Source organism: Channa argus, chromosome 18, assembly GCF_033026475.1.
Source record: "Channa argus isolate prfri chromosome 18, Channa argus male v1.0, whole genome shotgun sequence".
Taxonomy (NCBI): Eukaryota; Metazoa; Chordata; class Actinopteri; order Anabantiformes; family Channidae; genus Channa; species Channa argus.
The window spans coordinates 21974821-21992592 of record NC_090214.1 but is presented as its reverse complement, the minus strand read 5'-3'; the positions used below and the strand labels follow the sequence as shown (position 1 = coordinate 21992592).

At 39.4% G+C, this 17772-nt stretch overlaps 1 protein-coding gene across 1 annotated transcript; it reads left to right on the top strand.

Moving 5' to 3' along the window:
- Window positions 1-1746: 1746 nt before the first annotated feature.
- Window positions 1747-17772, top strand: sptlc1 (serine palmitoyltransferase, long chain base subunit 1). Its single transcript, XM_067484048.1, has 15 exons — window positions 1747-1843; window positions 2682-2789; window positions 2879-2973; window positions 3499-3592; window positions 3683-3755; window positions 4020-4152; window positions 4342-4471; window positions 4674-4763; window positions 5978-6085; window positions 8943-9038; window positions 11651-11747; window positions 11876-11930; window positions 13253-13370; window positions 16470-16543; window positions 17140-17772. The coding sequence occupies exons 1-15, from the start codon at window positions 1790-1792 to the stop codon at window positions 17231-17233; spliced, it is 1419 nt and encodes a 472-aa protein (XP_067340149.1). The 5' UTR covers window positions 1747-1789; the 3' UTR covers window positions 17234-17772.

The following is a 17772-nucleotide window of genomic DNA, read 5'->3' as shown; positions in this document are numbered from 1 at the left end:
CAAACTGCAGTATTGATGGTTCAGTCTCTTGGAACAAACAGGATTGCTCAGAGGATCTGACATGTTCTTCACTTTGATGCAAACATTAAACTTTATGGCCAATTTCAACCTTTTCTTATGATTTACCAATATTAGTAGGGTTTTGGGTTTTGTTTTTGTTGGCAATTCTGCCCATGAGGCTAACTGAACTCCTACAGTGTCTGATGAGATTTATGGATGTAGTGAGAGAGGACATGAAGTTAGTTGTTGCAAGAGAAGAGGATACAGAGAGAAGGGTTTGATGGAGGCAGATGATTCGCTGTGGTGACCCCTGAGAGAGAACAGCCAAAAGGACAAGGAGGAAGAAGTGTGTGATGATCTGAACTTTCTGTCAAACCTCAGTTTACTGTAGCTCTTTCTTTTTCTGTTTGAAATCTGCAATGTAAACATTAACGCTACATGACTCCAGGTTTCAGGTCTGTGTGTCATTTGAGAGCGGGCTAGAGCATGGGTGGAGGTGTGTTTCATTTATTTGTGCTTTAGAATCATAGTTGACTGAATGAGGGAGAGACGATGCAATGCTGCCTCATTTATAAAACGAAGTCTGACAAAAAATGTCACAAAGTCTAATTAAGTCACCTTTTCATCGTGGAGTTTTTCTTTCAGCTGTAGATCAGCAGTGTGTGTCCCCACTGTCTTCTCTCTCTGCCTAAACTGTCACCCTGCTGCATTATCCCCTCTCCCATTCTGTCAAAACACAGGTAAAATCTGTACCCCAGGCTTCCAAAAGAAGTTAGAGGTGAAGGAGAAATTAGGTTACTCTGCTGCTGCAAGTACACACATGGTTCAAACATTATTCAGTGTACTTTCCCTCTCAGCATCCCCAACTCTGATAGTCCTGACTGAAAGTGCTAACAGCCCTGTACTTTGAAATGAAATTAAAACATTATGCTGCTATTTAAACTTAGACTCTCTTCCTGCTGTAAAACTGGAGTAAGAGCTGTAGTCCTGAATTATCTCCTAGCTGCACCTTGTGATGGTTCACTGGAATTGAATGAATGCTAAAACTGTAGGGGTCTCTTTCTTAAGGAGGACACTCATAAGCACTTGTCCTATGTGCACTTGGGCCTCTCCCTCTGTCTTCTGTCCTGAATGGATCCAGTTGGAGCATGTCTCTGGAGACTATAGTCTACACCTTTTGAAGAAATCTTTGATTTTTTGGCTATAGAGAATACATTTTCTTTATCAAAGACAAGTATAGACTTACAAGTTTCCAAGGGAAAATGTTGTGTTTTTGTTACGCCATTTGTAGCTCAAACTTGCTCTGTCCTATGGAGAGAGCGGCAAATATAAATTATATTATTGGTTTAATGAACATGAACTTTGTTTAAAGTGTTCTAACACCTGGGAGCGACATGCATGAACAATGCACTTCTGGAAAAACGGAGTTATAAGGACTTAGTTTAACACTAATGAAGTAGCATACAGTAATTATGTATAAGGTAATGTGCAGCCAAAAGGTTTTTTTACCTGCTGAATAAATTGTTGCAGATGAAGGATAAACGTGTTTATCAAAAAACATACACTTTCTTTGTTTTAGAATTATTATAATTATTTTCTTTACATTCTAACTTAAAAATATAACAATATCCATACTGAACTGCGTCAATACAAGTTGTAAATAGTAGTTTAGCAGTAGGCCACGGTACACACAAACCACACAGTAGTTCAGAACTCAGCGTCAGATTTATTATTTTTCTACGGAACTTGAATGCATCGTAACGGATGACGTCACACAAGGAAGATAAACATGGCGTCTGGGCAGCAATGGGTGTTGGTGGAGATGGTACAAGCGTTTTATGAGGTACGTTTCTCGTCTCTTTAGAGCTGTGGCGTAGAATACATTTCGTCGTCGCATGTTCAGGCACACGTTGGTAGTTTTTAAATGCGTTTCCAAACTGGTACCGGCAAACTTGTCAGCCCGGAAGTGTCCGTGGCCTGGGGACGGTGTTGGACGGCAGGTTCTCGCAGCCAATCGCCAGTTGCGTATAAACTGCTCCGAGTGTTCACTAGTCACTACCAAGTAGTCAGCGTCGAGAGACGAAGTAACTAAATGCTGCTTCAGTATCCCTGGAAAAAAAAAATCACCTTTACCCAAACAATAAGCAGAAACTTTAAATGAAGTAACGTTGATTCCACGAGCTCGATATACTGTGGCAAGGCCAAGATTAATTAATAGTACAGTTTTCAATGTAACGTGATTTATTTAAAAATTTACAGAAATCCTGTCGAGATCGTTCTTAAAGATCCACACAATTGGTTGTTTAACGCTCGGTTTGATTCCAACTTGAATGTGCCCCAAATTCAGCTGAGGCCCTTAAGTCACCAGTCTGTTTCATTTTAGCTGATGTTTTCCATCTTTTTAAGCGTTTGTCATTAGTTCTTTCTCTGGGTACCTTGTATTTTATTGGAAAATTGTGTACTGTAACTTAAGAATATCCATTGTCTCTAATTCAGTTTTATTGCGACTTAGTAGATCTCTGCTGGGTAGGTCCTGTACACTATCATATCCAATCAGTCCACATCCTAAATATACACACATGTTTAGCAGCTTTGTACATCTAGACCCATTTGTGTGATTGGAATCATTACATAATCCACACCCATCCAACAATTTGACATTATAATAATGTTTTCCTCAGGCTCCTGCTTATCATCTGATTCTGGAGGGGATTCTCATTCTGTGGATCATCAGACTTCTGTTCTCTAAAACCTATAAACTTCATGAGACCTATAAACTGACAGAGAAGGTAAACTCCGTTAAGTGCAATGAAACCGAATTGCCGAACATTTGCGTGTCTGTGTCATCACACAGCTCTCCTGTGGTTCCATGTTACAGGAGAAAGAGGACCTGATTGAGGAGTGGCAACCAGAGCCTCTTGTTCCTGTTGTTTCCAAAGACCATCCCTCCCTCAATTATGACATTGTCACAGGGTAAAAACTACTTCAATTTCCATTTTTTAGTCATTGATGTTTCATTCTGGAAATGATTCACACTACTTTTGGTGATGGGATTTTACAACATAAGTGTAGAGAATTGCTAAATCACTGTATTGATACAGACTAATAATAAACCATCAATTATTTGGTGATGAGTTATTTTCTCAGCTTCTTCTCATTGAGCAACAATTAATGACACCTTTGGGGAATCTGTTGCCTCTAATATGGCCCTTCTCAGCTTCCAGACACGGCAGACATGTTGCTTACTGTAATGGATTTCCTGAGTTTGCAAGTTTTACATTCCAGTGAATGTCCATTAAAGTAAAAACAAAAACAAAAAACAGTAAAAAGAACCATTGTAGACTGAAATTTGTTACATACAAGATTAAATACATAGATACGATCAGTATGTATTTAAATGGGCTATTAAAGTGTCACACTGGTATAGTAAGTAACTATATTGTGGTTTGTTCCTTGAACACTTGGAGTGAGCATTTTAAAACTTTGCTTTCCTTACAGACCTCCCAGCCACAAAATTGTAATCAATGGAAAAGAGTGCATTAACTTTGCATCATTTAACTTTCTGGGTCTCCTTGATAATGAGCGGGTTAAGGTCAGTATTTATGTTTTAAGCAATTGCTACATTTGGTTGTAGAGTAGAAAAATCCCTTTCTGAGTATGTCCTCTTAACTTCTCATTACAGCAAAAGGCTTTGGCATCACTGAAGAAATATGGTGTGGGCACATGTGGTCCAAGAGGCTTCTATGGAACTTTTGGTGAATAGAAAAACATTGTTTTCCATGGTCTAGTAACATTGATGTAGTATTTAAAAAGTCTTCTTTTCTTTTTTTTTTTTACTGTGCCACATCACCAAACATTTGTGCATAAATTTGAGAAACAGCAATGCTGTCAAAGTAATTTATGCACAGAATCAGGTTTAGCTTAGCTTAGCCTTCATTCTTCTGTCTGTAAGCCCAAATATCATCACTCATTATTCTATGAATGTTAGCATCAGCTGATTTGTTGTTTCTCTCCCTCAGATGTTCACCTGGAGTTGGAGAGTCGTCTGGCCAAATTTATGAAAACAGAAGAGGCCATAATCTATTCATATGGATTTGCAACCATTGCCAGTGCAATCCCTGCCTACTCCAAGAGGGGGGACATTATCTTTGTGTAAGTATTATATCTGCTAAAAGGAATCAGAGAAGACAGCCTTTAGAACCACTTTCTATTGGCCTAGTTCCTTCTAGGTTCAGGACAGAAAAACACAAATAAGATCTTTTCACTTTTTTGTTTAGTAGTTTGATTGTTGTTCACTAGTTTGTATTGTATTTTGTGTTGCGGACTTGTTCATGTGTTTAGGGATGAAGCAGCCTGTTTTTCCATCCAGAAGGGTCTTCAAGCATCTCGTAGCCTTATCAAATACTTCAAACACAATGATATGGAGGATCTGGAAAGGCTGCTCAAGGAGCAGGAAGTAGAGGACCAGAAGGTTAGTAAAGCATTAGTTTGAGAAAAGAATAATTGCGGGTGGGTGTCAAAGTCTGTGCCTTGTACCTTTGTGCCTATAACTGTAGGCCCGAGTGTGGAAATCATACTTTATGAAGCTGTCTTACTCTGCTTCTTAATAATTGTCATAGCATTGATGTCTCTATTTGCTTCAGTGTCACAGGTGCAAATTTTGTTTTCCGCAGAATCCACGTAAAGCTCGAGTGACACGGAAGTTCATTGTAGTGGAGGGGCTGTACATCAACACTGCAGACATCTGTCCTCTCCCTGAGCTGGTAAATTAAAAAATACAGTAACTAGCCTCAAAGATGACTAAACTGTAAATTAAATCTTATCTTACTAATTCATAAGCTGACCATGCTTACTGTAAGTTCTGACAAGCGACCTGTGATTTAGAATAGCTGTTCCCATCCTTTTTTACATGCAGCCCGACCTACTGGTTTCTAAGAAAAGCTGAGCAACCTTAGGCCGCACACATTTGCAAACACTGAAAGAATAATAATGATTTAAAATGAGTGTAGTAACTGGCACCAATAAACAAGGTCCAAAATAATGTTTTTGGCTCATGGCCAAGGTGACTGGTAAAGGAATAATCAGCCAAGCACATGTTTTACTAGCCAAAATAATAATTTTTAAATTACAAATATACATTTGTTGTTGGCCATATTATTGAGATTATACGGTATTATAGCAGGAAAAATAAATAACTGTCTGTGAAAAGTTGATACATTGCTGTGCATTTATTGTTTTCTATTATTTCAGAAGACATAGCCTAGATGCTGTCCAAACACACAAGTATATTTTTTCCACACAATGTTTGTTTGGCAATAGTTGATCTGTTTAGGAAAGCCACACCTCACAGCAACCCAGGGCTTAACCGGTTAATATCCAGATGCACATCAGCATGACTTATTATACAGTAGGAGTTATAATAATAACAACCAATACCTTCTTGCTTCCTTGACAAAACAGTGTCCACCTTGAGCTGACAACCTCAAAGCAGGCAAAGCCTTGCACCCCACCTGTAATCTCTGGCACCCACTTGAGGGGTGTGCAGACACCAGGTTGGGAACAAGGCATTTAGAAGACTCAGTAATTGATTCCATTCAACAAACATCATATTAATAGTTATTTCCCTATACTAATACCAGGATACCAAATATCAGGTCCAATGCTTCCCTTGTGTACTTCTTCTAGTAATCGGAAAACTTCTCCAATATTGCACTTGATACCACATTCACATTGGTTGAGCAGAAAGGTGTAGGTGGAACACTCTGTGTATATGGTATCAGCAAGTACTCCAATGTAAATCCTTCTACTTGTATGCAGTCTGGGAAAAAGTGATATCGGGACATCCCTTTATATTAATGCCTGAATAACTACTGCATTCGTCACAACCATGTAAAATGGGTTTAATAAGACATGGCTGCTTTAGGGCTGTCATGTCTCTCCATGTTGCCTATTGTATTGTTGTCTTGTATCTTTTCAGGTAAAGCTAAAGTACAAGTACAAGGTGCGGATCTTTCTGGAGGAGAGTATGTCCTTCGGTGTGTTGGGAGAACATGGCCGAGGAGTTACAGAACACTTTGGGATTAATGTGAGTTCTTTTTCAAGGCCATCTGGTTTTAAACACCCTGTTGCCATGCTTTTGCTGAAAAAGTCTCGACCTATCGGTTTCAATTATTTTAGGTTGAGATCATGTAAAATAAGTTTACTGTTAATTAATCTCTTATATAAACAACAGTAGCGTTATAAATATAGTATTCCAATCTAATAATCTAATTACTTTAGTTACGTTTACATTTAATCATTTAGCAGACCCTTTTATCCAAAGCGACTTACAAGTGAGGTACAAGGCAGCAAAAATCTAAATCAAGGAGAAAACATCAAAGCAAAGTCCTATCACGAGATGCAAGTGCAAGAAAGAGCAGAAAGATTTTTTTTTTTTTAAATAGAATAGATTTAAGTGCATAGGAAGGTGTGGAAGAGTTCTGTTTTCAGCAGTCTTTTGAATATTGGGAGTGAATTTTCTGAAGAGTAGAGTGGTGTGACATGATTTCTTTTGGCTAATTAGAAATTAAGTGTGCTGCCGCATTTTGGATCATCTGCAAGGGTTTGGTTGTGTAAAGCGGTAACCCCATTAACAAAGCGTTGCAGTAATCAAAACGAGAATACGACCAACTCCTGTACAGTGAGGGAACTGAACGGCACACCGGAAGAGAGGCTATGAAAGTGAGAAAGATGCCCCCGCCAGGATACCTTGAAGGTTCGTCCCAATAGGTAAGACCGATGCCAGGCTACAGCTGATCCAGAGATGCCCAAGTCAGAGAGTGTGGACAAGAGTTTCTGATGGTTCACAGTGTCAAAGGCTGCAGATAGATCAAGTAGGATTAAGACAGAAGTCTGACCTGCGACTTTGCAGCTCGAAGAGATTCCACAACAGTCAGGAGTGCCTTTTTTTTCGAGAGACCCCTCTTGAAGCCAGAATGGTTGACATTGAAGATGTTGTTCTTGCAAAGAAAGTCTGAGAGTTGATTGAAGACTGCTCGTTCCATTGTCAGGTCAGTCATTTTCCAAAGGGAAGAATCAAGAGAAGGCTCCTTGAGCAGTGGGGTAATCTCGGCCTGCTTGAATGAGGTCTGAAAAGAGCCTGCTGTGAGAGATGAGTTGAGGATTTGTGTCATAGCTGGAATCAGTGTGGGTGCAACTAGTTGAAGAGAAGAGAGTGGAAGGGATCGGATCCAGAGAGCAGGTAGTTGGATGGTTACAGAGGAGGAGGGTGGATAGTATTCAGTCTTTGCCCTATTGACACTGTGAGAAAAAGATCCAAGCAGATCCTGATCCTGGTCTAGAAGACATGGGGCAGAGACTATCCAGATACGATGAAAGTGTATTGCAGAGGCAATCCGTGGCTGCATCTGTATCGAGGATGGAGAGGTCCTGTGTTGGCGGCAGAGTTGTGAAGAGAATTGTTCTGGGTTAAGAGACCTGAGGTAATGGCGGAATGTTGTAAGTGGGAGAATGTGTAGGTCTAGGGATGAAGACTGAGAGACAGGGAAGTGGGACAGCAACATGTCAAGCTCATCGCAGAAGTTCCTAAGCTGGCCCAGTGATCCATATATTACAATCATGTGGACTTTAATCGGTGCTGTGATCCTAATGGCGTGATATTCCAGAGATGACAGCTTGTTGAGGGATACTGTCTGGGAAAACTTCCAGGTGTCATCAACAAGAAGTCCAGTACCCCCCTCCCAGTCGTCTACTAGTAGGACGCCATGTCCCGCGTCTGCGGAAGAGAACAGGGATCTGCTGAAAACACATAGTAAAACAAAGAAAAGGGATTTCCAGAGTACAAAGGGTTAATGTGAAGAGGGTCTCAAACTCAAATTACCTGGGGGCCGCAGGAAGCAGAGACTGGGTGAGGCTTGGCCGGATCAGCTATTCCACAAAAAAGCTTTGTTAAATAAATCTAATCTTCTCAAACATCACTACTAACAGTTCTTTAACTTTAATGGGTTCTTCTGAACATTAACTTTTTTTTCGAACATGGCTGCTCTTGCCTACATCTTGCTGCCAGGGACCTGGCAGCGCTTCCTCTCACATAGCTGAGCCACATTTGGCTTGAGGGAGGATGCAGTTGAGACTCTCAGTATAGCTTGACCTGTACTTGGACTTATTAAAGTTATAGAAAAACGTTTTGAACAAATATGTGCTCCCAAAAAGGCACATGCTCGGGGGAGCTGGGGGTCAATTTTTTTAAAAATAGCCCAAGCTTGTCTGCTTTTCCACTCACCTCCCTGAACTTGGCTTTGAGGTCAGAGTTGCACTGCAGGTCAGTGAGCTCCATTTGAAGCACAGGAGGGTCAACTTGCATATTAAAGAAGGGGTCATGTCTTTCATGATGACATGAACATTATAACATTTGTAGATGGTAGAAAGTACCAGGATAGCGGAACGCGGGAAGCGGGCGGGAGCAGGCTGGATGGCCCCATCGACACCCCTTAGTGACATCGTCAACATAACATCGGTGTTGGTCGTTAACGTCGGTAACATTGACCTCTGGGCCGCAAGCTTGAGACCCCTGATGTAAATGAAATTATAAATAAAGTGCATGGTTGCTCATTATAGTGATTTATGATCTTTCTGGCAGTTCTGCTTGGTTCCTTATTTTAAGGAACTACTTTTCCAGGAAACTGTTCTTGAATAGTTGCAATTGTGCCTTTGTCATAGCAGTATCTCTGTTGAAACCGGGAGGGTCTTATCTTGGACCTCTTTCATTTACTCTGTTGTTACCACAAAAAGATCTGGATCTTTTCTTTCAGTGTCAATTAGCTTTAAAACTTGAGTTAATTATTAATATGATGATGATGATAATGACCTCTTGATGATTCTTCTTATTTCTTATTATTAATTACTACTATTATTTACAATGGCACTTTGTCTACTTTATGCAGATAGATGATATTGACCTGATCAGTGCTAACATGGAGAATGCGGTCGCTTCTGTCGGAGGCTTCTGCTGTGGACGGTCTTTTGTCATCGACCATCAGGTAAATACAATAACTTTAACCATGTATGTTTGAATAAATTGCTTTAAAGATGTTTGCTGATTTGGTTGAGCAAATCAATTTAGTAAACGAGCTAATGCATTGCACTACTGTTTTGCATAAAGCTTTTAAACAGACTGAGATGTTTTTCATCAAATGGTACAAAATCCACTGAGATTAGAAAGTCAACAGACATTTAAAATAATATTTCCATTTGCACCTTTATTTAATAGTAGCCAGTGGAGATGTGGGCAGAAAACATAAGGATAATAACATTTATGAATAGGGCTGTGTGATATGAGCAGAAATTCATATCTTGATATTGTTAATTTCATGTCTACTTGTCTACTAGAAATTAGGAATAGAAATTTAAATGTGAACTGTCCAGTCTTAAAAAGTCTTAGCTAGTCTTTAGGTGTATCCCTACAACTATTTGGACCAGCAGTGCCTGCCAGGTTCTCTTATCAGCTTAATTGTGCAGTGGGTTGATCAGGAGTTTTCTGTAAATGGTCAGCTTGTATAGCACTTTTATCGAAAGCCCTTAACAATGTTGCTTCTATCAACCAGTACTTAAATGTAAGTACGTGTACGTGGTCTGGAAAAGTGGTATCTGGACATCCCTAGTCTTTAGTTATAGTTTATATGTAATTTATAATAAATTAATATTCATCATACATATAATTTAATGTTTGAACAATTAGAATCATTATTCTAATGATCGATGTCCTCTCAATTAGGGGTGGAATCTTTGGCAAACTCATGATTTGATTTGTGAGAAAGACAACTACGGGAGAAAACACACATAGTTAATGTCATACAGTAGTGACAACTGTGGGGGGAGAGGAGAGGACAGAGAGACAGGAGGAGGAAAGGAGCTCAGTGCATTGGAGTGTGGTCCTATAGCAGCATAACTATAAATAACTAAACTTTATTAAAGAGGAAGGTTTTAAGCCTAGACTTAAAAGTAGAGAGTGTGTCTGCTTCCCGAATCAGAACTGGGAGCTGGTTCCACAGAAGAGGAGCTTGATAGCTAAAGGCTCTACCTCCCATTCTACCTTTGGAAATGCTTGAAACCACAAGTAGACCTGCATTATGAGATCGAAGTGATCTACTGGGATGATATGGTGCTATGAGGTTTTTTATATACTATATATAATGGAGCCTGACCATTTAAACATTTATATGTAAGACGACGGGTTTTAAATTCTATTCTAGATTTAATAGGAAGCCACTGGAGAGAAGCTAATGAAGGTGAAATATGATCTCTCTTGCTAGTTCCAGTCAGCACTCTTGCTGCAGCATTTTGGATTAATTGCAGGCTCTTTAGGGAGTTACTGGGGCATCCTGAAAGTAGGGAATTACAGTAGTCCAACCTAGAGGTAACAAATGCATGGACCAGTTTTTCGGCATCACTTTGAGACAGTATGCTCCTAATTTTGGCAATGTTCCGTAGGTGGAAGAAGGCTGTTCTAGAGATTTGTTTTATATGTGAGTTAAAGGACAGATCCTGATCAAAAATAACTCCAAGGTTCCTTGCAGTAGTAATGGAGGCCAGACTTATCTAATCTAGAGTAAAAATAAGGTTGGACATCATATTTCTCAGATTTTTATGCCAAAATACTATGACTTCAGTTGTGTCTGAATTTAGAAGTAAAAAAATGTGGGACATCCAGGTCTTTATGTCTTGTAGGCTTGAAGCTTTATTAACTGCATGGAGGATTCATCATTAACATGAACAAATTGAAGTCCATCAGATAAGATTTTAACCAACCTAGTGCAATTTGTTTAATGCTAATTTCATATTCCAGTCTCTGTAATAAAATGTTGTGATCAATGGTATCGAATGCAGCATTTGTTAAGGGTAAAGCTTCCACAGACCATAGAAACACAGATTTATACAATAATTATACAATAATTCTAATATAGGTATATAGAGAGACAGAAAGAGAGATTAAAAAAAGCAACAATTAAATATATATTGGTAAAGACTGTCAACATTTAATGCTAATGACAAGGCCTTTTAAACTGGGCTTACACATGGGCAGTCTTCAGCTGTTTGCTGGGAGCACCAAAAACAATATGATCAGGAAAACCATTTTTAGAAGACCTAAAAGTAAAATTTGTAAACCTTAATAAAGTTGAAGAAGGAAGTATGAATATTCAGGGATACCAATAATAACTGCTGAGACCATAATTCATTAATGGAAACAATTCTGGACACACTAAAATGGTAATCAGTCAAAAAGCTCAAACTGAAGAGACAAAGGACCTTCAACAAAACAATGATTCAAAGTACAAAGCAACACCAACACAAACTTGGTTTAAAAGTAATAAGTTGAATGTTTTTCAATTGCCTTACCAGTCTTCAGATTAATTAGTTTACTCTAACTTGAGCATTCATTTCATCATCAGAAGCAACTAAAATGCTTAACATTTGTAAAAGTCAAGTGCATTAAATATTTTGTCATGAAAGGTTATGTTATATTATTTTTTTCATTTCAAAGTAAGGGCATTAAAATGTTTAATTAAATATTGACTGGTGTAAAAACTGATGAGGTGTGTGTGTGCGTGTGTGTGTGCGTGTGCGTGTGCGTGTGTGTGTGTGTGTGTTGTAGCGTCTATCAGGTCAGGGCTATTGTTTCTCCGCTTCCCTGCCTCCAATGTTGGCTGCTGCTGCCATAGAGGCCCTCAATATCATGGAGGAGGATCCAGGTACAGTCTCGTTACTGTGTTCTTGGTGCATCTTTTTATGTTATGTTTTTATGTTGATTAGAATTTTTTTTTATTAAAATGCTGCTCTATATATAAATAATGAATCACCATCTCTGTCTGTTTTACAGATATTTTTTCTGTCCTGAGGGAAAAGTGCAAACATGTTTACAAGGCTTTACAAGGGTAAGTTCTTCTGTTATTTTTCTGTCTCTGTTGGTTTGAAAAAAGTTCCTTTTTTTTCTGTGAATTTATAGGTTTAAATGTAACTTTTGCGATGGGGTATTTAAGAGACCAGGTTTGGTAAAAACTCTGGATTTGTTTGCTGTAAGTTTTTAGTTCTAAAAACAGACCACTGTCAGACAATTTACTGCAACCCGCATTTTCAGAAAGGCTGTGAAAATGTGAAAAATGTATGTAAAAGAAAATGCTATGAACATTCAAATTATCTTTACATTTTCTTTTTATTTTACACAATGTCCCAACTTTTTTTCCACAAGCAGGGTTGTGCTACATCACAAATATTGAGACTGAATTTTGTGCAATATGAATTTTAAGCACTTGCTGTAAGGAAAAAATGGGAGGATGGATGATAAAGCAGATACACCTGAGTTTTTACCACAGACTAATCAGCTCAGGAAACTGTCTGAAATATAATCTCTGGGACTGCAAAATTTGCAGTACGAGATAATTAAAGTAATGTAAGCGAGATGATGCTTTAGAACTGGGGTGTCTAACTCTAAGCCTTAAGGGCCACAAACGTGCTCGTTTTTCAACTACCCCTCTAAAACCCATTTCTGATTACATGGATCAACGTTCAGTCAGTCAGAAGCTGGATGATGGCAGTTGTGCAGGGATATTTGGAAAACAAGCAGGGCTGTGGCCTTTGAGGTCTATAGGTCAAAACCCCTGCTTCAGAAGGTAGAACTTTCTGAATTAATTGTATTTTCCACCATCACCATACAGAACCTAAGACCAACATTAAGGCAGCTGTAGCTCAGCAGTTAGGGCAGTTATCCAATAAGGAAATTATTGCTGATTTTGGAATGAAAAATTATGTCCCCATGTTGAGCTTCGGGTCTGGCTGGTGTGTTTTTAATCAGTTTGGGGCAACAACTGAGGTCTATGCCACAGTTGCAAATCCATTCTGCCAGCTGACAGCCAACCAGATGTTAGTAAAAAGTGTTTGTTTTAGCATCTGTACACTGATTGTGGAAAGTAACCTTTCTTTAGTAAATGTTTGTCCTTTTAAGGATGTCTGTCCTTAGTCTTTCTAGGAGAGTGGCATGAGGCTTTAGTTTGGAAAAGCAAACAAACTTGTCCTCTTTGCTGCATAGCTTCATACCACCAGCAGAGTCAAATCTATTGTTGAAAAAATGTGTTTCATATTAAAGGACTTATTGTTCCTAGCAGAACAGTCCTTCTTCATTTTGGACTTTCAGGTTTATGTATTGTTTTCCCCAGTATGTCAGTTTTATATTAATATTGCCTTATTATCTATTTATCAGAATTCCCGGTCTGAAGTTAGTGGGAGAACCATTTGCCCCGGCTCTTCACTTGCAGCTTCAGAGAAGTTCGGGCTCCAGAGACTCGGACATGAACCTGCTCCGTGCTATTGTAGACTATGTAAGTTCCCTGTTCAGCAGATTACATCAAACCCATCCACAAAATGGTATTTTACAGTTTAAAAATGGCAACACAAGGCCAATTATTGTAGTATTCTGTAGTTTTTATTTTAATTTTTGTTTCACTTAATGCTCAGTATTATAAATGACAAATTTTTATCCTAATAATCGATTCTCAAGGCAACATTATACCCTGAGAAAATAATTGTCAATATTCTTATTATTGTAATTACATGCTTTGCAATTTATTAATCTAAAATAATATTTTTTTGCTGGAAAAGGTGGCAAAGGCCAAACAAAGAGCATATGAGGACTTGTATGTTAGGTTGGACACTAAAGAGGAAGAGGTGGATTTGTACAGGTTGGCCGGACAAAGACAGAGATGGGAAGGATGTACAGTGGTTTAGTGTGATTGAAGATAAGGACGGAAATGTATTGACAGGTGCCAGGAGTGTGATTATTGAGCAATTATAAGGCTTTAGGGGGTGACTGTGGCGCAGGAAGGTAGAGCTGTTTTCCACCAATCTCACAGTTGTTGGTTCAATCCCCGGCTCCTCCAGTCACGCGTCAAATTGTCGTTGAGCAAGACACTGAACCTTAATGGCCATAACGTATATACATCAATTTGTGTGTATGTGGAAATGGCTTTAGTGAACACTTTTTTCAGGAAGAGGTAGGAACATAGGGTGACATATAAGACTGGCAGTAGAAGCACTCAGGTGGACGACATCTTATGCTGGCAGTGTAATCTGAAAGAGATCAGTGACTGCAACGTATTGGTAGGGGAGAGTGTAACCAGTCAACACAGGATGGTGGTGTGATAAAGGACACTGGTGGTGAGGAAGATGAAGAGGACAAAGGCAGAGCAGAGGAAAGAGTGGTGGAATTTGAAAAAGGAAGAATGTTGTGTAGTTTGCACGGAGGAACTGAGACAGATGCTGGGTGGTTTGGAGGTGCTTCCTGATGACTGGACCACTACAGCTAATGTGATCAGGGAGACGGGTAGAAGGGCTTCATCGGGAAAGAGGGAATGAGACAAGGAGACTTGTTGGTGGAACGAAGAAGTTCAGGAGTGTATACAGAGGTACAAGGTTAGCTAAGAAGAAGTGGGACACTGAGAGGACTGAAGAGAGTACACAGGAGTACAGGGAGATACAGCGTAAGGTGAAGGTAGAGGTGGCAAAGGCCAAACAAAGAGCATATGAGGACTTGTATTTTTGGTTGGACACTAAAGAGGGAGAGGTGGATTTGTACAGGTTGGACAGACAAAGACATAGAGATGGGAAAATGAATGGGAACGAAGAGTAGAAGAGGTGACTGGTGTGAAGCAGGAAGTAGCAAAGATTAGTAAGAGTGAAGTGAGGAGGGTGTTAAAGAGAATGAAGAGTGGAAAGACAGTTGGTCCTGATGACATAGCTGTGGAGGTATGGAAGTGTCTAGGAAAATGGAAGAGAAGTGTACTGCTGCCCGTTTTTAAGAACAAGGGAGATGTGCAGAGCTGTGGCAACTACAGAGGAATAAAGCTGATGAGTCACACAATGAAGTTGTGGGAAAGAGTAGTGGAAGCTCGGCTAAGGGCAGAGGTGAGTATTTGTGAGCAGCAATATGGTTTCATGCCTAGAAAGAGAACAACAGATGCAGTATTTGCTTTGAGGTTTGCTCTGGTGATGGACAGGCTAACAGATGAGGTTAGACAAGAATCTCTATGGACTATGATGTTTGCAGATGACATTGTGATTTGTAGTGAGAGCAGAGAGCAGGTGGAGGAAAATCTAGAGAGGTGGAGGTCTGCTCTGGAAAACAGAGGAATGAAGCTTAGCCGCAGCAAGGCAGAATACATGTGTGTCAATGAGAGGGACCCAGGTGGAACGTGAGGTTACAGGGAGCAGAGGTGAAGAAGGTGCAGGACTTTAAGTACTTAGGGTCAACGGTTAAGAGCAACGGAGAGCGTGAAAAAGAGGTGAAGAGGCGAGTTCAGGCAGGTTGGAACGGGTGGAGAAAAGTGTCAGGTGTGTTGTGTGATAGAAGAGTATCAGCAAGAATGAAAGGAAAGGTGTTCAAGACGGTGGTGAGACCAGCGATGTTGTTCGGCTTAGAGACAGTGGCACTGAAGAAAAGACAGGAGGCAGAGCTGGATGTAGCAGAGCTTAAGATGTTGAGGTTCTCTTTGAGAGTGAAGAGGATGGACAGGATCATGAATGAGGACATCAGAGGGACAGCTCATGTTAGATGTTTTGGAGATAAAGTCAGAGGCCAGATTGAGGTGGTTTGGACATGTTCAGAGGAGAAACTGTGAATATATCGGTAGAAGGATGCTGAGGTTGGAGCTGCCAGGCAGGAGGTCTAGAGGAAGAGCAAAGAGGAGATTTATGGATGTAGTGAGAGAGGACATGAAGTTAGTTGGTGTGAGAGAAGAGGATGCAGACTTTGTTACATCCAGGGGAACATAATTTAACTGGCTGAGCTTATACTTAGATATTGCTGCCCTGTCACCATGGAATGCAATTTAATTGAAATTATATTGACACCCCCCAAAATATTTGCTCACTATTATTTAATAAAGAAAAAACCTTTCTCAATGCTTTTACAATATGCTATTACATTCTGAAATATTTTTCACATTCCTACATACAATTATTACAGATGCAGCAGTTTCTTGGTATTGCAAAATACCAATTTATGTTATTTGTCAACATAACAGCATTTAGTCCAACCACTGATAACCCGGACTTCAGGAAAAATATATAACAATGATGTAAACATAGTGGATTTCGGCCGTGGAAATCACTGTTTACATTTTGTCATTGGCTGACTCTGTTATTGTGATAAGAACAGAATAAAGTGGCATCTCCTAACACGAGTTATAATAAGAAACTGTTGAATAATAATATACTGTTGTCATTGTAATGATGCCATATCTTTTTAAAAACAAGAAAAGTAATATACCCGTTTCTCATTATAAGATAATGAACAAATATTTTCTCATGGTGGCAGTAGTACGTTTCTGTAATTTTTTTCAGGTTGTTGCACTAATGGTAACACATACTTTAGTGTGGACCTAAAGAGTCTCTCACAGTATGTTTCATGTTGTTTGTATCAGTGCATGGAAAGACGTGTGGCTCTCACTCTCGCTCGTTACCTGGAAAAAGAAGAGCGCTTCCTCCCCCCACCCAGGTAAGAGAGTAAAAAAAGCATCTCCTAAGTTTAAAATGGGAAAAAGAATTGCTTTTTTTTTTTTTTTAAATCAACATATTAAATGCCCATTCTGCTTGTACAAATGTTCATTTATAATCAGAAATAACAAATAGTCAAGTGGTAAATATTTAAAATTAAAACTTTTGACCTACTTGATACACCCTCCAGGTTTTGTTGAGCTTACTGTTTTAAAAGGTTTTACCATGGCCTTCCTGGTCTCCAGACTAAAATATCATTGAAAAGCTGTGGATAGATTTGAAGAAAGCTGTAAATAGCAGACAACCAAGCAATCAGGTAGACTTGTAACAATTATGCTGTAAAAATATATGAGCAGCATTCGTATCCACATATTTTACACAGAGGATATTTAAAGAGGTTGATGGAGATTATAAAGGGAAACGGAGGAAAGAGAAGCTATTAGAACATTTCATAAACTACAACAGCTGTTGTAGAGAATATACAGTTTTGCTCTTTACAGCTGCTGAAGCTTGTAAGCTTGAGTCACAGGTCTTGATGGCCTCCCTAACCAGTCTCTAACCCTGTTGTGTCATACTGCTCCCCCTGTGCTTCCTCAGCATCAGAGTGGTGGTCACCATCGAACAAACCAAGGAGGACATCCAGAAGGCTGTGTCGAGTATCCAGGAGGCAGCTTCATCCATCCTCAAATGACAGTGCATTGTTTTTCCCTGTTGCAAGTTAGACCAAATCAGTGGGGCTTTAGCTGTAGTCCACGCAGTGGTCTATGTAGGACTTGTGAGGGGATTATTCCCAGCTGGACAAGCTTGTCCACACACTGTGAGCTCTGCACAATGTACGTGTTGTGAAGATGTTTATAATGAATACACGTAACATACACCTCCTAATCTTGCTTTTGTTTTTTCCTCTTATCCCTTTGTGCTCATGTACAATACTACATGTGCTACATGTTTATGTTTTTATGAATGTAAGTTTGGGTCTTCGCCAAGACTGTCAGCAGTTGTCTTTTCTGCTGTGAATAATGATGGCCCAGAAACAACAGCTTTAAGGACCAGACCTGATCTCCAGACCGATGACCTGTAGTTTTTATATACTGACCAAAGAGGAAACAATATGCTCATTGTTGTATTTAATGTCTGCATTGCACAACTGCTTGAACCTCACACAATGGTTGTATTTTTTACTGTTACTGGTCATTTGAACCTAAAATAGACACTGATTTCACAAATTTA

What these genes read in the sequence shown, in the direction of transcription:
- sptlc1 (XM_067484048.1), top strand. Translation starts at nt 1,790, where the DNA reads ATGGCGTCTGGGCAGCAATGGGTGTTGGTGGAGATGGTACAAGCGTTT. An exon ending in AGGCTTCTATGGAACTTTTG is followed by an intron (nt 3,756 to 4,019) that starts GTGAATAGAAAA and finishes TCTCTCCCTCAG; the next exon opens with ATGTTCACCTGGAGTTGGAG. An exon ending in CTTTTGTCATCGACCATCAG is followed by an intron (nt 9,039 to 11,650) that starts GTAAATACAATA and finishes TGTGTGTTGTAG; the next exon opens with CGTCTATCAGGTCAGGGCTA.